The sequence below is a fragment of the Gigantopelta aegis genome, chromosome 10 (genome assembly GCF_016097555.1).
Source record: "Gigantopelta aegis isolate Gae_Host chromosome 10, Gae_host_genome, whole genome shotgun sequence".
In the NCBI taxonomy this organism is placed as follows: domain Eukaryota; kingdom Metazoa; phylum Mollusca; class Gastropoda; order Neomphalida; family Peltospiridae; genus Gigantopelta; species Gigantopelta aegis.
Window position 1 is genome coordinate 85,866,152 of NC_054708.1, and position 19,958 is coordinate 85,886,109.

General features: G+C 35.4%; 1 protein-coding gene across 3 annotated transcripts in view; it reads left to right on the forward strand.

Annotated features, from left to right (window-relative positions):
- LOC121384096 overlaps window positions 1-19,638 on the forward strand; it is a 69,644-nt gene extending 50,006 nt beyond the window's left edge. For 2 of the 3 annotated variants that reach the window (XM_041514327.1, XM_041514329.1), the window contains exons 6-9: window positions 285-491; window positions 6,659-6,853; window positions 17,266-17,453; window positions 19,277-19,638. In XM_041514327.1, the coding sequence (XP_041370261.1) occupies window positions 285-491; window positions 6,659-6,853; window positions 17,266-17,453; window positions 19,277-19,528 (842 nt within the window). In that variant the 3' untranslated portion in view covers window positions 19,529-19,638. The remainder of the gene's footprint in view (window positions 1-284; window positions 492-6,658; window positions 6,854-17,265; window positions 17,454-19,276) is intronic. The other variant, XM_041514326.1, reaches the window with a different exon arrangement.
- The last annotated feature ends 320 nt before the right edge of the window (window positions 19,639-19,958 follow it).

Genomic DNA, 19,958 nt, shown 5'->3' on the forward strand with positions numbered 1-19,958 from the left:
CAAAAATAGAAACAAACAAACAACAAAAAAACACTAACAGAAAACCAAAACTACAAACATAGTGTGAATACAAAAATACCCCAATGTGTTATTTTAATTTGATGATTTGGATGCTAGATAGGCCTACATAATTATATTTTATCATGTGACATGTCTGTCAATGAAGCTGAATTTCCTAAAGTCGTATATTAATTGTTATTAACTATATGTCTTAATTATTGTTGAGGTATGAAGTTAACTGATCAAATTATGTAATTTGTTTGTGTTTTTTTGTGATATTACAGTTCTGTATTGTTCAAAACCAAGTTTGAGTGACCCGAACATACAAGTTAACTGCAAAGAAGGATACAGTTATGGATCCATTTGCAGTGTTAACTGCAAGTATAATCTTAAACTCCGTGGATCTACGAAAATTTACTGTGAAAAGGAGAGCTCCCACCCACCAAATCTGGCTTGGATCCCAGAAAATGGAAATCAACCAACCTGCATAAGTAAGTGGCTACAAGTAAAGTAAAACCTGTGTAAACAGGGTGTCACTGTATAAACATTTTACATGTATATTAGAGGTATATGAGCTCAATATCAGAAAATGATAACTTTATATATATATTCTTTGATCTGGGGAACTAACTGTGGACTGATTAAATAAACCTTATTATTACATACCCATTAAATCTTACTATATAAATACAGTCCTGAATACAAAAATGAAATACACTTTTCCGTATTCAACTCAACTGTTGGAACTATGCCATATTCAACGCTACTATTTATAGCACATGGTTACCGGGAATGCTCTTAGCGATATGTAAACAAAGTTGGTGCTTGGTTTAAATTGCCTATTAAAGCAGTTAACTGCTATGCATGTTTAAAATGCTATTTTGTGGAACATTTGAACTGAAAACAGACGAAAACAGTGATGAATATTTTCAATTTAATGAGCGCGATACTAAAACTAGAGACGGGAACACTACTCACCAACGAGCTTTTAATCCACGATTAAGGTCGACGACAGTCACTTTTTGGACCCTTGTTTTGGCTTCGTACATAATAAATAAAACATATCCAGGTAATTTTGTGATATTACTTTTTATTAATATTTTGTCCTGAATTATGAAAAATAAAAAAATACCAACCTGTAAACAGCCTTGTTTGCTTGTTATAGGAAGTTGACAGTGGTCAAAGTTAGTAGACTAGTCTTTTTTAATGTGGCGAAGCATTGTAATATTATAGCTAATTTTGAATTTAAATGACGTCAGTATTCCAATGACATCACTTTGCATCTCCTTGTAATAACCATAAACTGAGTACCTGACGTTTCCTTTATAAGAATATCGGAAAAATTCCAATGCAAAATTGCTATTGAATTTGTAATTTTTTTTAACATTACTAATGCACCTGAATGGGTTTGAACATAATCTTGTGCTTAATTTTTTTTTACCATTTACGAAATATGCATTTCCAGTGAAATTACGGTAAAATCTGCTATATTTACTGTGTACGAAGCCAAAACAAGGGTGCGAAAAGTGACTATCATTGACTTTAGGAACAATGATGTTGCATGCACCGCCTACTCGCATAGAAAACTTGGATGAACTGACAACCGCATTATTCAGTGGAGCGATGATTTATGGAGGCACATTTAATATAAACTTCAACTTTTCAACAACAAGTAATTCCATGAACATCAATAAAAGAAAACACCGATGACAACAGACATTGAGTGAACAATTCTTGACATTTTTCTTCATTGATAAAACTGTCACACTGAAGGTTTTTGACGTATTATGAGCAAATTAAATATTACATTGTTTGTGAATTTTAGCTATTACATTGTCTTAAATTAAAAGGCATTTCAGACAATATCATTAAAATTATAGGTTACTTTTTACTTATTCTTTCTTATTTCTGTTTATTGTTTAAATAGAACTATATTCCTATATGTAATACTTGGTGGTTCATCGGACCGCGTAGTAACACAGCTGACCTAGTTGTGTAGATTGAGAAATCCCCATCATAGTCTAGATGGATTTCTAAAAAAAGGCCTTTTTTAAGGCCTTAGGAGCATTTTTGGGTAAAATAGGGAAACCAAACTTTTTAACATAATTTGGATATGCTGAATCCAAATTTGTCGGTTCCCAAGCTGGATTTTGAGTCCTTCACCTTCAAAATGGCAAAACACAGATAATAAAATAATGTAATGTTTCGGCATTTGAACAAGTAAAGTTATGATATTATTAGCTATTCCTATCTCTTTTGTGTCCTAGAATTGATATTTGATATTTCTGTGATGTTTCATTGAAAATTTCAAGATGGCTACCATATTTTTTACTAAACCACAAAATGTAACTTTTGCTACATTGATGATTATTTTATGTCAGAGAATTGTTATTTTGATATTTCTGTGATGTTTTCAATTTGTAAGAGTACAAAAATTCCAAGATGGCTGCTAGACAAAATGTCTTAAAAGGTAATGTTTCGGGGAAGTATTGGGTAAAAGTGGATAACGCGGGTTTTTAAGGCAAGTTGAACATTCTGATTCCAAAAATCATGCTTACTAAGGTGAATTTTTGAACATTCTGATTCCAAAAATCATGCTTACTAAGCTGAATTTCAGTTCCTGACATTGTAAATCTCCCTCACCCCCACCAAAAAAAAGGCCACTTAAAGACAAATGTGCAATATAGCAAGTTTACGTGATAATTTTTTAAGCTTTTTGTAAGCTTGTAAATATAGATGTGGAAAATAAAGTTATATTTGAATGGTTTGCCTATATATTTGATTTAAGTATTTGTATATGTGCATTGAAATAAAGATATTTCAATTAGGAAATGCACATGTACATTAATTGTTATGTCAAGCCCAGCGTGATGGCATTTGGGACCTACACATCCATTCCTTTAGTCTTATGTTGCCGTACTTCATGCGTTATAATCATTAGAACTATGCAAGATGGTGTCCTATTTATCTGGCAGCAATGCATCAGCTTCCTTTAGATGTGCTATCAAAGATGGTAATTTTGTTGTCAAGCATGCTGCCCGTAGATTCAATCAGGTGAACCCCGATCAAGCATAGGAGTGGCTAAATTGCACTGAGAAAAAAGGTGGTGGAGTTGTTGGTATCACAAAGACAATGTCATCTCTGTCTAGGTGGACCCTTTCTTACAACCTGCGATCTCAAATAGCAGCTGAAACATATTCAATGTACAAATTATATCCTGGTCACATTCTTCATCACAATGAGGGTACAACAGCAAGACAAAAATGGGACAACGAAGATGAGGAATTATTGGTCGATACATTCCAAAGATTCAGTGTGTTTTCCAACGATGCACAGTCTGCTTCACCCCAAAATATTGTGATGAAAGATGTAGGAACTGAAGCTATCAAGAAGACATTACTTGGTGCCAAACAGTTCGGTCAAAAATAATTTGACACATTTGTACAAGACCGATTGTGACTGAGCCACAATGCAAGTCATTGAATCCATTCATCATCCACTGCTTAAAAATAATGCATCTACATTTGCATCGGTGTATACTGTAGTCGAAGACAGCAAAAAAAAAGAAGACAAAAAGACTATCTTGAAAGCAGACAGAAATGCCCTTCACTACATATGAAGCTGGCCGACCTGTTGATATGCCCACTATACTGAAACATGAGCTTATGCCAGTACCTCTAGCACTTGCTGAAATAAATGGCACACTTTGCACTGGAAACAAGTCAGTACTGGTTGATATATTAACGGAAAGTATTGAACGCCTTGAAACAATTAATCTTCAAGATAAAGCATCATGCCTTATTATAGATGGGCAAGCACTAGTTGTTGGAATTGGAAAACCTCCTAATACAGTGACTTTTGGTGACCTAGCAAACACATTTATCCAGGCAGTACTGCAAAGTGGTACCAGTTATCAAAGAGTGGATGTCATTTTTGATAGATTTTGGGAAGAGTCTATCAAGTCCAATACTAGAGTACGACGCAAAAAGAATGCTCAACCAATCAGATGTGTTGTAGAAAAATCTGTGATGTACCTCTACCAAAAACTGGTCAAATTTCATGGCTTTACAAGAGAACAAGGCTGATCGATGCCAAATTCTTGTTGATGAGCTAACGCACCACAGCATACAGAAATTGTTGTTGCTGGCAGATTTGTAGATGGACAAGAAGTTCAGTCGTCAAACATCACAACTGATTTAGCTTTCCTGAGGGCTGCACACGATGAGGCCGATACTAGGTTGGTGTTGCATGCTATCCAGAGCCGATTCATTATGGTTGTTGTATCATCAAGAGACATGGATGTTCTTGTGCTGTTGGTTTCCCATTTTCCCCTTGTACAGTGTGGGAGCCTCTGGATGATGTCAGGCACGTCAAAACAAAAGAGATATATACCCATTTAAAAAGTATTCAACATCTTGCCAACAAATTCAACAACATCACTGCTTCCTTTCATGCGCTTACCGGATGCGACACAACTTCTTACTGTCTTACATATCAAATTACATGAAGCGGTCATCATGGAAGGTCTTCAAAGCAGACCATCACTTACTCAGTGGCTTAGGTGTAGGTGAACTCACAGATGCCATCAGAAAATCAACAGAGATATTTGTGTGTAGAATATACAGTGCAAATCAAACTGACTCGGTTGATGCAGCACAACATGTTTTGTTCTCCAAGGCCAGTAAACCTGAAGCTTTGCCCCCAACAAGCGATGCTCTGCATTTTCACATAAAGAGGGTTCATTATGAAACAATGATCTGGAGACAATCTCACTGTGCCATACCAGAACTTCCTTCACCAATTAACATGGGGTGGCAGTACTGTGAATCAAGTCTACAGCCTATTTTGATGTCCCAGAGTCCCATTCCAGAAGCTTGCTTGGAAATAATATGTTGCTCATGCAATATACAATGTAGGACCCTCCGATACAAATGCAGAAAATCTGGATTGATTTGTACAACACTGTGTGGCTGCAAAAGCTACAGTGAAGACCAGGACACATGTATGAATACCATATAAATTGCAGTGACACATAAATGGACATGCCACATACCAAACTTTTTCAATGATCATTTGAGTGACAGAAAGATATCCTTACTTTGTAAGTGGCATTTCTATATGACATTAATTATGCATTAGCTATGTGGACCAAAGGTACCTTAAATAGCAGCTTAAATGTTACATTTTGGGGTTTAGTAAAAATATGGTGGCCATCTTGAAAATTTTAATGAAACATCACAGAAGTATGAAATATAAATTGTAGGACACAAATGAGATCGGAATAGCTAATAATATCATAACTTTACTCATTCAAATGCTGAAATATTACATTATTTATTTTAGTAAACATATGGCAGCCATTTTTGTTTTGCCATTTTTATTGTGTTTGGTGATATAGATTTAGTAGGTCAAGGACTTAAAATTCATCTTGGGAACCACTATTTTTTAATCGCCATGTTCAAATTGTCTTAGAAACCCATATTTCACACTTTTAATTAATAATGCTCCTAAAAGTTACTTTTTCAGAAATTTCATCTGGTGGCCATCTTGGAATTTTTATAATGTTACTAATTACAGAAATATCAAATAATTAGATGACACAAAATAGCCACCAATGTAGCAAAAGTATCTGAATTAAAAGCCAAGATGTTATATTTTCAGTTTTAGTAGACAAATGGTGGCCATCTTTAAATTATTGATAACACATCAAAGTAATATCAAATATAAATTTTTGTTACCTAAATTACTTAGGAATAGCGACCAATATCATAAATATACTCATTTATAAGCCAAAATATTACATTATTTTACTTTAGTAACCATATGGCGGCCATTTTTGTTTTGCCATTTTGAAGGTGAAGGACTCAAAATCCAACTTGGGAACTGCCAAATTTGGATTCGGCATATCCAAATTATGTTAAAAAGTTTAGTTCCCAACTTTTACCCCAAAATGCTCGTTATGGTCACATTTGGAGATTTCTCGTCTAGACTATCATTAGGTAGCAATGTTACAATTTTTAAACTATTATTTGGAAACAAAATTCCAATTTAGGGTATGTAATAAATACAAAACTACATATATGTGGTTTTCTGATTTCTGTATTCCACGAATGTAATTCCTGCCGGAAACCCCTCTGCCTATGGCACCAGAGTTTCCTGCAGGAAATACACTCGTGGAATACAGAAATCAGAAAACCACATATATGTAGTTTTGTGTATATATGATTAATAATAATCACATTGAAACATATCTAACTTGACTGGGTGACTGGCATCATTTAAATTGTAGTTTTCCCCAGAAAGAAAAAACAAACCAGTATGACTGCATAATAATCTCACTTGAGCGACTGTTAAGTGTCTACAATGAACTGCTTTTGTTTCAGGTGAGGGATGTGGATACGTAGTTTGCTTGCCAGTTTCATGTTTTCTCCTATGCATTGTTACTTGATTTGGTCACTTGTTAAATGTTTCTGGTTTGGTGTGACAGCTAGATAATATTTTGCATCATCAGGTGTTGGTGCACAATATTTTAAGACTAACCATACCTTGCATACATACCATGCAAGCCATTGCCATCATTTTGTTTTTAATTACAGTAATGCTGCAAATTATACCTATCTATCTTATCTTAAATTTCATTTAAATTCCATATTTTTAGCATTCCCATGCAAAACACCAGGAAAGCCGAAGCATGGAAAATTATCTTGTGTGATGCAGAAGAGTAAAAAGACGTGTTCTGTAAAATGTGATGGAGGATTTGAAATGCCGTATTCAGCTTCTGAAAAGAATGTGTACACATGCAGTCTGGCTACGGGGGTCTGGCTGCCTACATCTCATGTCCTCAGCTGCATTGGTTCGTACTTACTCAGAAGAAAATAAAGAGAGTTATGGGTATTATTTAGAACTGCTGTCACTGGTCAGCGTTTTATGACGCCATTTATGAATTCAAAACTTTAACAGATATATAACTACACTTTTAATAAACCCGTGTGTCTTCTCTATAAATGGATTTCATCAAAATCCCACACTCAGTGCTTCGAAACTCATTGCTAGAGCTGGGTGGTATTAACATTTCAGGTTCAGTATTGGTATTGGTATTTTGGGGGTAATTTATCTCGATGCAGTATTTGGTATTAACAAAAACCCAATACCTATACCAATATCGAGTGTTTTTTTTTTGAGAGGGTATACCTGGTTCTAAACGCATGATTGCATAATGTTCATATTATTTCGTATCCAATATCACTACATTCTTCATGTTAAAATGTGATATGCTGCATTTTCTGTGCTAAATTTCCTCCAATTTTTATTGGGAATGTGATGCCTACACGCTCGGTCAGTTTGAGGGTTTTTTTAATAGTGTTTTACTTAATATGGTACTTAATGGTACTGAGATTTGTTCAGTACAGTAAATCAGTATTGACATGATGCCGATACCGCCCAGTTCAAATCATTGCCATTTTGTAACACATTTATTATTAACTTGTTATCAAGTATTCATTAATACTAAAGAAACAAAAAGTACAAACCATAATGTACAATAACTGGTCAAATTACATCGCAGGAACAGTGAAGGTGGGGGGTGGGGGGGGGGGGGGGCGGAGTGTGACAAGAACGATACATAATTTTAGAAAGGGGTTGTAGTGCCCTGAATTGTGATACAAGGCATTGTAATAAAAACTGCCCTGAATAAGAAGTGCCCTGAATTGTAATACTGACTTGAATTGTAATAAAAACTGCCCTGAATTGTAATAAACCAGCTGACTTGAATTGTAACAAAGAATTGCACTGATTTGTAATAACTCGAGCTGCCTTGAATTGTAATAAAAATTGCCCTGAATTGTAATACTGACTTGAATTGTAACAAAGAATTGCACTGATTTGTAATAACTCGAGCTGCCTTGAATTGTAATAAAAATTGCCCTGAATTGTAATACTGACTTGAATTGTAATAAAACTGCAGCATGTTTTCTATCTTAGTATCTTTGTTGCCCTTAACCATGTTGGGTGCAGGATCTAGCTCAGTCAATAGAGCGCCCGCCTGAGGTGCGTCGGTCACAGGATCAAATCCGCTTGGTGGAACAATTCTCTCATATTGGGCTTTTTGCCATCCCACCCAGTGCCCCACGACTGGTATACCAAAGGCTGTGGTATGTACTGTCCTGTCTATGGATATCACTTGCTACTAATGGACAAATGTAGTGGGTTTCCTCTGACTACAATATATTCAGGGGAAGCAGGGAGGCAAGGGGGACATGTGCCCCCACTTTTCAGAAATTTTGCTTTATAATAGTGTAGAAGTGTGTAGGCCTACATATAAAAGTGCCCCCCCCCCCCCCCCCCCCCTCCCCACACTTTTTGGTACCTTCCTTCGCCACTAATATATCTGTGTGTGTGTATGTGTGAGCACATGTGCACGCGCGTGTACATGCCCCAACCTTGCCACCTTCATACGCTACTGGAATATGTGCGTGTTAGTCTGGGTTATGTTTTTGGTTGTGCGTGGGTACTGGTGTGTGGGCTTGTTTTATATAGTCTATTGTTTATTTGGGGGCAAATCTGTTGTTGTTACTGGGATTTTCTTTGGGGAGGTAAAATTGTTAAGGGGGGTATTTTTTAAATATTAGGTTTTTTGTTTTGCCTGCCACTTATGCTTGTAATCACGTATATAGAAGAATGTCTTCATTTTAACATTTAACCTTGAATAATCGGTATGCAAGACTAACATAAATATGTTTACCATAAATATGTTTACATAGATATTTTGATGTAAACAAAACAAGTACTGTTACTATAGGTAGATGTGTTTAGGTTAAATTATATATTTAGCTGTTATTACAGCAAAATTTACACTTTATAATGCATTGTATATATGCCTAATTAATTTACAGCAAATGAAATATTTAGTAAAACAGGCGCATGTGCAGGAAATTGTGTAGAGGAAGTCTAGACTGGCTAGTGGTGTTTTTAGGGGAGGAGTCTGGTCATGCGTCCCCAGAAATACACTGAAACACCCCCCCCCCCAAAACAAACATAATATAGCACGTGGGGAAAGGGACTGTTCTGATCAGAATATTACATATAGTCCGTTCGATCCTCCTACAAAAATGTTTTGTTGTTTTTGTAAATAATTTAAGTTTGGTTTGACGTAAACATAAAAATAAAAGTTTTTTGGAAATAACTAATATATACTATTTTTTGTGTGTAATTTAGAAAAAAAGCGGCTCAGAAATAAATAACTTGTAGTAAATTCCATAGTCCCTGTGGGATGCACTATAAACATGTTTCTATTATCTATTATATGTCTGTGTTACTGTCATACACAATAATCATTAAAACTGCAGGTGTGTTTGTATGTTTAAATGAAATTTTGATAATTAATGTGAGGCGACATTGCAACTTTGAAACAAAAAATCTAAAATTTCCATGCAAGAAAACAAAAACAATCAGGGTGTGTGACAGCTCGCTAGATTCATCTCCTATATTTAACACCGGTGCATGGTCAGTTATAACAAAACGCAATTTCATCAACTTAATTTTTACCTGTATCATTCTTTAATTTTAAAGCATAGGTGGGGTGGGGACATTTATGATGCCAGGGACAAGCATGCATAAATCTCAACTGAAGATTCACAAATAACTGTGGCCATCGCCCATCCCTGAAGTAACCAGAACGCGCCGGAAGTGATTAGTGGTTAGGGGACGTAACTCTTGACAAATTAATTGACAAGATTTAAGTGTACGTAATGTTACCCACAGTACCCTGTGTTAAAAACCCTGATATTGTTCCCCTCCAACCCCATTACAAAAGAGGAAAAGGCATTGTAAATATTCCAGACTTTCTGTAAGGTCAGAAGACTTCAGCAGCATAATGGCCTGTAGATATGGCAACACGAGATGTATTTCGATTTCTTAAAATTACGAGAAGCTGCAATTCTGGAATTGTTTGTTTTAAATTACGGCTGTTTGGTGTCTAACATATGATTGTTACACTTGGTCTAGATAGTGAAGGAAGAAATCTGCTCCCACTACATTAAATATTTCTACCAGCAAACGGCAAATAATCTTTATATGCACAGACATAATATCAACTAGCAAAGTATTTAATATATAACAAGCATGGTTACTGGTTAGGATGACAAAAACCCAGTGAGTCCACCGAGGAGGCTCGATCACATGACCCAAAAGCACCTCGATTGATCGCTCTATGACTAGGCTAGATATAACCCATAAAACACCTGCATAAAGGTTGTTTAATGGGAGTTTAGCTTAAACTAGGGATAACCTTACACTTACACTGGTCACTGTTTGTATGCATACAATCGGTTTAATGTTGGTTAATGTTAAACCGGTGTTAGATGTCTGTTTGCATAAAGCCTAAACTGTGGAATAAATAACCCCAAATGAGTTGATTAAATTAAACCTACTCGTGGGTAGATTTAACGGTGGTTTAACACGAAACTGGTGACATACATGTAACAGATATAGGTTGTTTTTCTGAATGTTCAATACCATCAAACAAAACATTAATTTTATCAGCTTGTATACATTTTATTAATACATTGTTGTAATATGCATCAGGACCATACATGGAGGGTGTTTGGGGAAGAGTATGCACCCAGTGGGAAGAAGATGTTTTTTTTCCGATTCCGATTACAATTTAATTGCCACCAAAATATTCTGCAATTAACCTTGCGCGTATTCTCACACCTTGCATGGGTTCCATAATTACATGATCATTTGGCGGGTCCTCAGCTAAGTCGGTTATAACAGCAAAACTAGTTTCTAATTTCAGTCTAAGCGTGTAGTGAAGACACACAAATCGTCACTTCCAAACACCAAATATCCTTTCAATGTGAGATAGTCTATGTCTTTGCGCCCCATTATATTTGTTTCCTCAGCTTGTGTGAGAGGGTTGCGAAGAGGTGTCATTAGATACACATGTATGTCAGACAAGTATAGCCTGAATCACCCAACAAATATCCTGAAATGTGATGATCTTCAAAGTCTTTTTTGATTCTAAACTCATCAAAAATCCTTCCGTCGTGTGCACTCCCAGGCCATCGTGCCACAATGTTTGTAATCAAGAGTTGTGCGTTGCATACAATTTGGGTGTTAATTGAATGGTATCCTTTTCGATTCAATAAACGTGCAGCATCATCCCCTCCTGGATTAGCAATTCTAATATGCGTAGGCCTACACTCTATAAGGCCAACAACATTGCAGCAATATTGTCTGTTTATGTATAGTTAGTTTAAATCAAAATGCTATTTTGTAAATAGTCGGTATATAAAAAATATTTATCTCCCACCCCAAATATGTGATCAAGAAAAGGTTGAATCATTGCAGTACAATGAACCTATTATTGCATGTGTGGAGAAAAGTTGATCGCACAATAATACTTGCATGATGTGGAATGGACCATCCCAATTTCCTACATGCATGCATGTGCTATTGTTTCCACGCAGTCATTTTTTGTCATTACAATTCAGGGCAATTTTTATTACAATTCAAGGTAGCTCGAGTTATTACAAATCAGGGCAATTCTTTGTTACAATTCAAGTCAGCTAGTTTATTACAATTCAGGGCAGTTTTTATTACAATTCAAGTCAGTATTACAATTCAGGGCAGTTTTTATTACAATTCAAGTCAGTATTACAATTCAGGTAATTTATTACAATTCAGGGCAATTTTTATTACAATTCAAGGCAGGTATTACAATTCAGTTAATTTATTACAATTCAGGGCACTACATATACCGTATTTTTCGGCATATAAGCCGCTACTTTTTTACTGTGAATTGCAGGGTGCGGTTTATAAAATGGTGCGCTTTATTTATGAATTTTACGGTAACCGCTGTGCATATAAACCAGAACCTTTTTTTTTTTCAATCTCATAATAATATAGCATACCAAATGACAGGGACTGAAGTATTACAATGGAATGGCTCTTTATTAATAGTCTAGTCAGGCTAGAAACAATACATCACTTGTGTATTGTTATACTTAGTTTCAAAAATGGACTGTCCACCAAACTTTCTTAGTTTGATTTCTGTAACATTTATTGTTAGTAGTGCATCAGATGTGTTTGTCAGATGTTCTAAAATTAAGGAACTTTCCTCATATTATACAAAGTAGTGTTGTTATACTTTGTAGTAAACACCCAACTTGCATGTTCAATATTGCAGATAAAAAGCCAGTGGCAGCCTAAACAATGTCATGTGATCAACTACAATGTCATGGCCATTTATGGCCAATTACAAAAGCCAGACCTTAACAAGAACATCAAAACAGTTTCTTGATATCTTTAACGCCACTGTCTCTAACCTGTTTGTAATGTTTTTAATTAATATATAAAAATTTAAGTTTAGCACGAAGCTTGCGAATTAAAATAACATAATTGGAGTACCTGTAATGTTTGTATTAAATGTCGACATTTCCAATCTAATTAGCCTGCTAATTTATACAGAGCATAATGTTGTTGTAATGTATTTTGTTATATTACATGTAATTATACATATATAATTCTCAGCAATATATATATACGTTTTAAAGGCCGTCGTTTAAAAGTTATAAAACAATGTCGAAACTGTAAATGATCGATAGCACTGTGCTTAATTTCGGTTCACTGTCACATATCCAGCTTGACCCGACCTCGTTTGAATATGTAATTTTTACACACGGAACGCTGGTTAGGTTACAGAGAAATGCGTGTTTTGCAATCGAGTGAGTAGATCTAGTAATTTTCACTTTGTATTCATACTGGGACAAATAAAATATTATCATGTATTTTTTTTTTCTTTGCAACTAATGCAAGATTACAAAATTAGCATTATCAAGTTCTTGTTCGTATTTTCGTAAAAATAGCGGGGTTTGTCAACGGTGTTTTGTTTACAAAACTTTCCCATTAGGTGAAATGAAACACAATCAACAATTATTTATTGTTTGAATTTAAGGGAGAATGGATCTCTTTATTATCATTAAATAAAAACAATAATTAACTGTAATTAAGATTGTGGCTTTATTTTAACTGCGGCTTATTTAAAGGTGCAGTTTATGTACGAACAAAGGTCGGAACTTGGTCTAAAAACAAGGGGTGCGTTTTATGCACCAGTGCGTGTAATAAGCCGGAAATACGGTAATAACCTAGATGACTTTAATTGCAATAAAGAATTGCCCTGATTTGTAATAACCAGAGCTGCCATGAATTGTAATAAGACACCGACTTGAATTGTAATAAAAAAAAAAGAGAAAGGAACGTGTGCTTAATGGGACCACACCGCATTTCTTCAATTTGAGGCTGTTGAGTTTATTGTATTTAAGACAATCATTACTGCCACATAGGCTTCTCCTTTCGACTATCAGCAAATAGGTTTGTGGACCCACTGGGCTATTTGTCATTCCAGTCAGTGCTCCACAACTGGCATGGTATGTATTATTCTGTAAATAAAAGATCCCTAATCACTAAGAGTAGCACAAGGAGTGGAGGCAGCATGTTTTCTATCTTAGTATCTTTGTTGCCCTTAACCATGTTGGGGTCAGGATCTAGCTCAGTCAATAGAGCGCCCGCCTGAGGTGCGTCGGTCACAGGATCAAATAATTCTCTCATATCGGGCTTTTTGCCGTCCCAGCCAGTGTCCCATGACTGGTATTCCAAAGGCCATGGTATGTACTGTCCTGTCTATAGATATCGCTTGTTACTAATGGAAAAATGTAACAGGTTTTCTCTGATTACGTGTCACAATTACCAAATGTTTAACATCCAATAGCCGATCATTAATAAATCAATGTGCTCTAATGGTGTCGTTAAATAAAACAAACTTTCTTTCTTTCCCACCCTTGCCTATACCAAGTATAACAGTCATAATTTAGGCCTAGATACCCAAAGTGTGTGTTTTGTTATGTATAGTCAAACCTGTATTAGTCGGCCACCCAAGGGAGTAAAAATTGTGGCCTTTTAAGACAAGTGGCTGCTACATACAGGTCAGTTTGTTCTATATTAGATTTGGGAGTACAATAAGGTAGCCATTTAGGACAAATGGCTTCTCAATAGAGGTTTGACTCTTATCTCTCTGGGTTGTGCTGGGCAGGGAATCCCTTACCAACTATTCAACTGTTACAACTGGGCACCTTTGGACATTTTTCCCGGAACTAATTTTGTAACTGCATACAATTGGTAGATCGATGGGATAGGACTATAGCACCAATCACCAACTACAAATTGGTAGATCGATGGGATAGGACTATAGCACCAATCACCAACTACAAATTGGTAGATCGATGGGATAGGACTATAGCACCAATCACCAACTACAAATTGGTAGATCGATGGGATAGGACTATAGCACCAATCACCAACTACAAATTGGTAGATCGATGGGATAGGACTATAGCACCAATCACCAACTACAAATTGGTAGATCGATGGGATAGGACTATAGCACCAATCACCAACTACAAATTGGTAGATCGATGGGATAGGACTATAGCACCAATCACCAACTACAAATTGGTAGATCGATGGGATAGGACTATAGCACCAATCACCAACTACAAATTAATTAGCCTTGTTGTCTTAATCTTAAATATTGTCTTAAAATACATATTTTAACAAAATATTTTTTCAGTTAATAATAGCATAACAGAAATTGTGTTTTACACCACTAGATAACAGATAAAATAAAATTGCCATTTATTGTAGTGTGCCATTTATTGTAGTATATACATGGGCCATTTTGAATTAAACTTGGTACCCTCCATTAAATATTGGCATGTTATCAGGATTAGTATGTTGGAATTTGTGTATGTATGTATGTGTTTGTGTGTGTGTGTATGTCTATGTGCTTGTGTGTCATTAATACCATTGTTTAAAGAAAAAACTAGTGGTAGCCAGCTCCATCGAGGAGGTTCGATCCTGCGACCCAAACACCTCAGGTGAGAGCTCTACTGACAGCTTAAATCCTGCATCTGTATATAGTTTAATAATCCGATGTTCGTTAAACTGTTCATTAATAAACTATTATCTTCCTTATTACACAGGTTTTTTTCATACATATATTTACATTTTTTGTCAACTGCGACATTGATATTCAGGCTTTCTGGCAGAAAATAAATTAGAGTGTACGTACTAAAAACATCACAGACCATAAGTTGCCGTACTAGAAGGATTGGGTTTGGAAATATTTTGAAATTAGACACTGCATTTTGTCCACTTTGACACATTTTGAACAGCAGTTTCCGTAACACGATTTATACAAAATTACAATGTCACACATACTATATATATATTAATCGGCAAGCTTTAAGGGTACGTAATGTTATCCTCAGTAGGCCCTACTCTGTGTTAAAAACCCTGATATTATCCCCTTCCATGGCGTGTAGATATGGCAACACGAGATGTATTTCGATTTCTTAAAATTACGAGAAGCTGCCATTCTGGAATTGTTTGTTTAACAACACCTGAGCACATTTTAAATTACGGCTTTTTGGTGTCTAACACATAGTTAAGACACTTGGTCTAGATAGTGAGGGAAGAAATCAGCTCCCACTACATTAGATATTTCTACTAGAAAACAGCAAATAATCTTTATGTGCACATACATAATATCAACTAACATGATATCTAATATATAACAAACATGAGTTACTGGTTGAGACGAGAAAACCCCAACGAGGAGGCTCGATCACACAACCCAAAAGCACCTCTATTGATCGCTTTACGACTAGGCTAAATATAACCCATAAAACAGCTGAGGTTATTCTGAAATGGTCCATTCTGCTATTGTGTGCTCCACAGTTGGTATATCAAATGTTGTGATATACGCTATTTGTGAGTGCGAGTAACAAACCTATTTGCTGATAGTCGAAAGGAGAAGCCTATGTGGCAGTAATGAGTGTCTTAAATACAATAAAATGCTGTTCGGTGGTTAAAGCACACGTTCCTTTCCCATTTTTGTGTTATTACAATTCAAGTCGGTATCTTATTACAATTTAAGGCAACTCTGGTTATTACAAATCAGGGCAATTGTTTATTACAATTCAAGTCAGCTAGTTTATTACAATTCGGGGCAGTTTTATTACAATTCAAGTCAGTATTACAATTCAGGTAATTTATTACAATTCAGGGCACTATAGGGTGAGGTACAAATTCATATCCAAATATATTCCTACACAGCAATCATTGCAGCTGGAATTAAGTATCTGGGGGAAGAATTAATTGCTGAAGTTTTGTCGTGATGTCTTTGTCCTGGAGGCTTTCAAAAACATTTGTGGAAGACACATTCATTTAAAGGCTATTTCCCAATGTGATGCATGATGTCTGATGGCATACATTTTGTACCCTGTTTAGAAAGCACTTAATTTTGTTTTTAATTCTACACCCGTAAAACATTTATTAAATATTTGACCAAAGATTACTGTAGATATTTATGAAAGTTTCTCCTTCCAGAGTAAAATAATGTATGACTGGTAGGTTCTCTGCCTTGTAAATTTTTATAGACAGACATTCACATTGATAAATATGGGTCACTGGTATTAATATTTTGTAACTATTCAGCAATATAGAAAAGAAATAAATGGTCTTTCACTACATTATATGCATTGTAGGTCAAATATGCAACTGCAACAACTTTAAATAGTTGAGGTTCAAAACAGTTTGACCTCCCTCATATCATAGTAAAAAATATGGCTCTGCACTAACTTAGATAACTTATTTTACAATTGTGCTTACTGCCTTTAACACATTGGAACTAATATAATAATGTTTCAGCATAGTGAGTGTGTACTCGCATGTATTAGTTAAGATTGACATACACAGGGCTTCTAGAATTTTTATGAAATCCACTAGCCATGGGATCGGTGATTTTTAAAATTTACTAGCCCTACTTTACTTTAAGTTAATACAATTTTACTAAATTATAGTAATAATTGGATATGTCACCAGAGTGAGATAGAGCTTTAAAAAACACTAACAGTGGGGGGGCTGGGGTGTGGCAGGATATTCATATTTACAAAATAAACTTAACTAAAATATTTAACAGTTTGTTTTCACTCGCCGTCAGGCATGGCAATAGTAATTGTTTACTAGCCCAACATTAAATATCACTAGCTATGGGAGTGGGGCTACCATAATCTAGAAGCCCTGTCTGGCATGGCAATAGTAATTATTTACTAGCCCAACATTAAATATCACTAGCCATGGGAGTGGGGCTACCATAATCTAGAAGCCCTGCATACATGTACATGTAATTGTCTTATTTTATTTCAGCCAAACGTACTCCATCTAAAATGAAATTAGAAGTTTCATTAGTCATCTATGCCAGTAGCAAGAATGTTAGTGACATTGGTGAATATAAGAAAGTGTTTGCAGATGTACTCGCTTTCAATGCATGGTCTGATACGTGCCCATGCACTGTACAAGATGTCAAGATGAAATGTTCCAAGAATAAACTCAAAGTAATTACAGTTTGTCATTATATATACAGTGTCATATTGCTTAATGTGTAATAATTTGTAAAGAAAAATATGAAATTTTAACATTGTGCAGTATGTTGATTAAAACCTGTTACAACTCATGCCATTGTAATTTTCAAAACTTCGTTATCAGCAATGAACACCCACCCACCCCAAGTATGGTCTGGTTATTGATCAATTGTAGGAGTCAATTTGATCATGTGTTGTGTTGCCTGCTCTTCTAGTCTATGTTCCCAAAATGGCACAGACAGGTTCATCAGAAATAATCTGAAGTACACCATTTTTGTTTAGAACATATTTTTGGGACAATAAAATTGATAAAGAAGACAAGATGGAAATGACTATCCCTTTTTGAAACCCAATTTCATACAACATTAACTGCTTTAGAATAGTGCAAAATTGTGAAAAACTAATAAAAATAATAACATCAAAATTTACGAATTGTAGGCCTATTTTAAAAAAAAAAGTGAACGAAGAAATATGTTTAGGCAATGTTGTCCATGGTTATGCAGATTTTCTTATGACGATATTCCCATCTGAACTTATTTATCACTTATACCATTCTCTTGTACAGTATTGACTCTTGCTTGCGGGATGCTTTCATCATTGCATTTGAACATCCTGTCTGTAGTATGGTGCATACATGTATATTTAAAAGATCCCTTGCTTCCAATGGAAAAATGTAGCGGGTTTCTTCTCTAAGACTATATCACAAAATTTGACCTCCTTTAGTCAATGATTAGCCCTATTAACAATTATCAGTGGGAGGCCTACATTCCCACCTGCACACCTCTGGTCCTCATTCGAGACATTTTGATTGTATCCAGCAGTGACCCAGTTGTTGCCACATTTGTGGATTTCTGACAGTTGCATATTTTCAGAATTAGTTTACTCGGGACAACTCATACAATGTTGGCATTTAATTCTGAAACTAAAACTTCACATGATCAAAACTAACATTTGTTGAATTTTATTATCAACATTGTCCTCTTCTTTTTTTTAAAGTATATATAAATATTATAAGCAATTCAAGACTAACCCTGCCTGGTAACATTCATTTAATGTTAATTTGGTCTCAAGCCCCAGACTATAGGCTGACTGAGAGTGTTCAGCCTTCTAAACATGCCTCTTGCATATATTATTACAATAATCAACACATTATGGCAATTTTTGGTGCATATGCAGTGGATTAGGAAGCAACAAACAAGAATAGTTCCAATTGTGATTACTGTAAACATCTGGATTCATTGAGACCAATAAAAATAGCAATTCAACAAGCTGTCATGTCAAATTAATTTTGGGATAATAAATTGACAGTTAGACAGTTTAAATAGTGAAATAGCCTGACAGCATGGTCACAATGTACTCAGAATTACTGGACATTTAATTGTACTTGTCCCCAATGATTTGTACTTGCCACGGGTGTGTACTTGTCCCCAATGATTTGTACTCTCCAAAGGTATGTACTTGTCCCCAATGATTTCTACTTGCCAAGGATGTGTACTTGTCCCCAATGATTTCTACTTGCCAAGGATGTGTACTTGTCCCCAATGATTTCTACTTGCCAAGGGTGAGGGGGCAAACATTAGTTTCTATCACTGTCACAGACAAAGGTGTATTGTTATAAATGCATATGTTTATGTCAAATAATGTTTCAAGTCTTTAATTTATTTTGTAATATGAATCTTCTCAGATTTTTTGTCATCTTCTGTTTTTGGGGGCTTTGTGTAGTCTCTGCCTCTGTGCCATGCAGGTTGACAGTTCAGCTTGTAATTAACTATTATTTGCTAACCTTTCTTCCACAGCCATCAGTGATTGTCAAGTGTTTAACGACATGGCATTGGGTTGTACTTCTTCGAAAAGGTAAAATTGATTCTGTTAAAAGTTTACTCAGTGCACGTGGACAAGCAACTGTCAAGCTAGGACAAAATCACAAACTGAACTTAACCACAAATGGCTTTAAAATCAGGTACGACAGCATTAAGGCCGGCAAACCACTACTCGACTGTCCCTTGGGATATGTGGCGAACTATAAAACAGCATCGTGTGGTAAGTAAATAAATTACAGTGCAGAACTGAATAAGAGTGATTTTTCACTATATGTTTTTTATTATATGGCTATTTGCCACCTTAAGTGAACATTTTAGACTCATATATATGTCAAATTAAAAAAATATATATAGCTGCAGATTCAAAGTTGTAAGTAAAACAAATGTGATGCTCTCCTGTCTTGTGTCTACTTTCTTTTCACTTACAATTTTGAATATGTTGCCATTTTAATAATATTTGACCTACATGCATGTATATTAGCCTAAAATGTCCACTGAATTTGGCAAATATCTGTATAGTAATGTGTGTGAAATATCGAAGTTATAGTCCTGATACTTTTAAAATAATAATGTTTAGTAGGGTTATAATTAGGGGGGGGGGGGATCTGATATACATGTGTTATGTAGTTTCAGCCTATTACTAGATTAACACTCATTA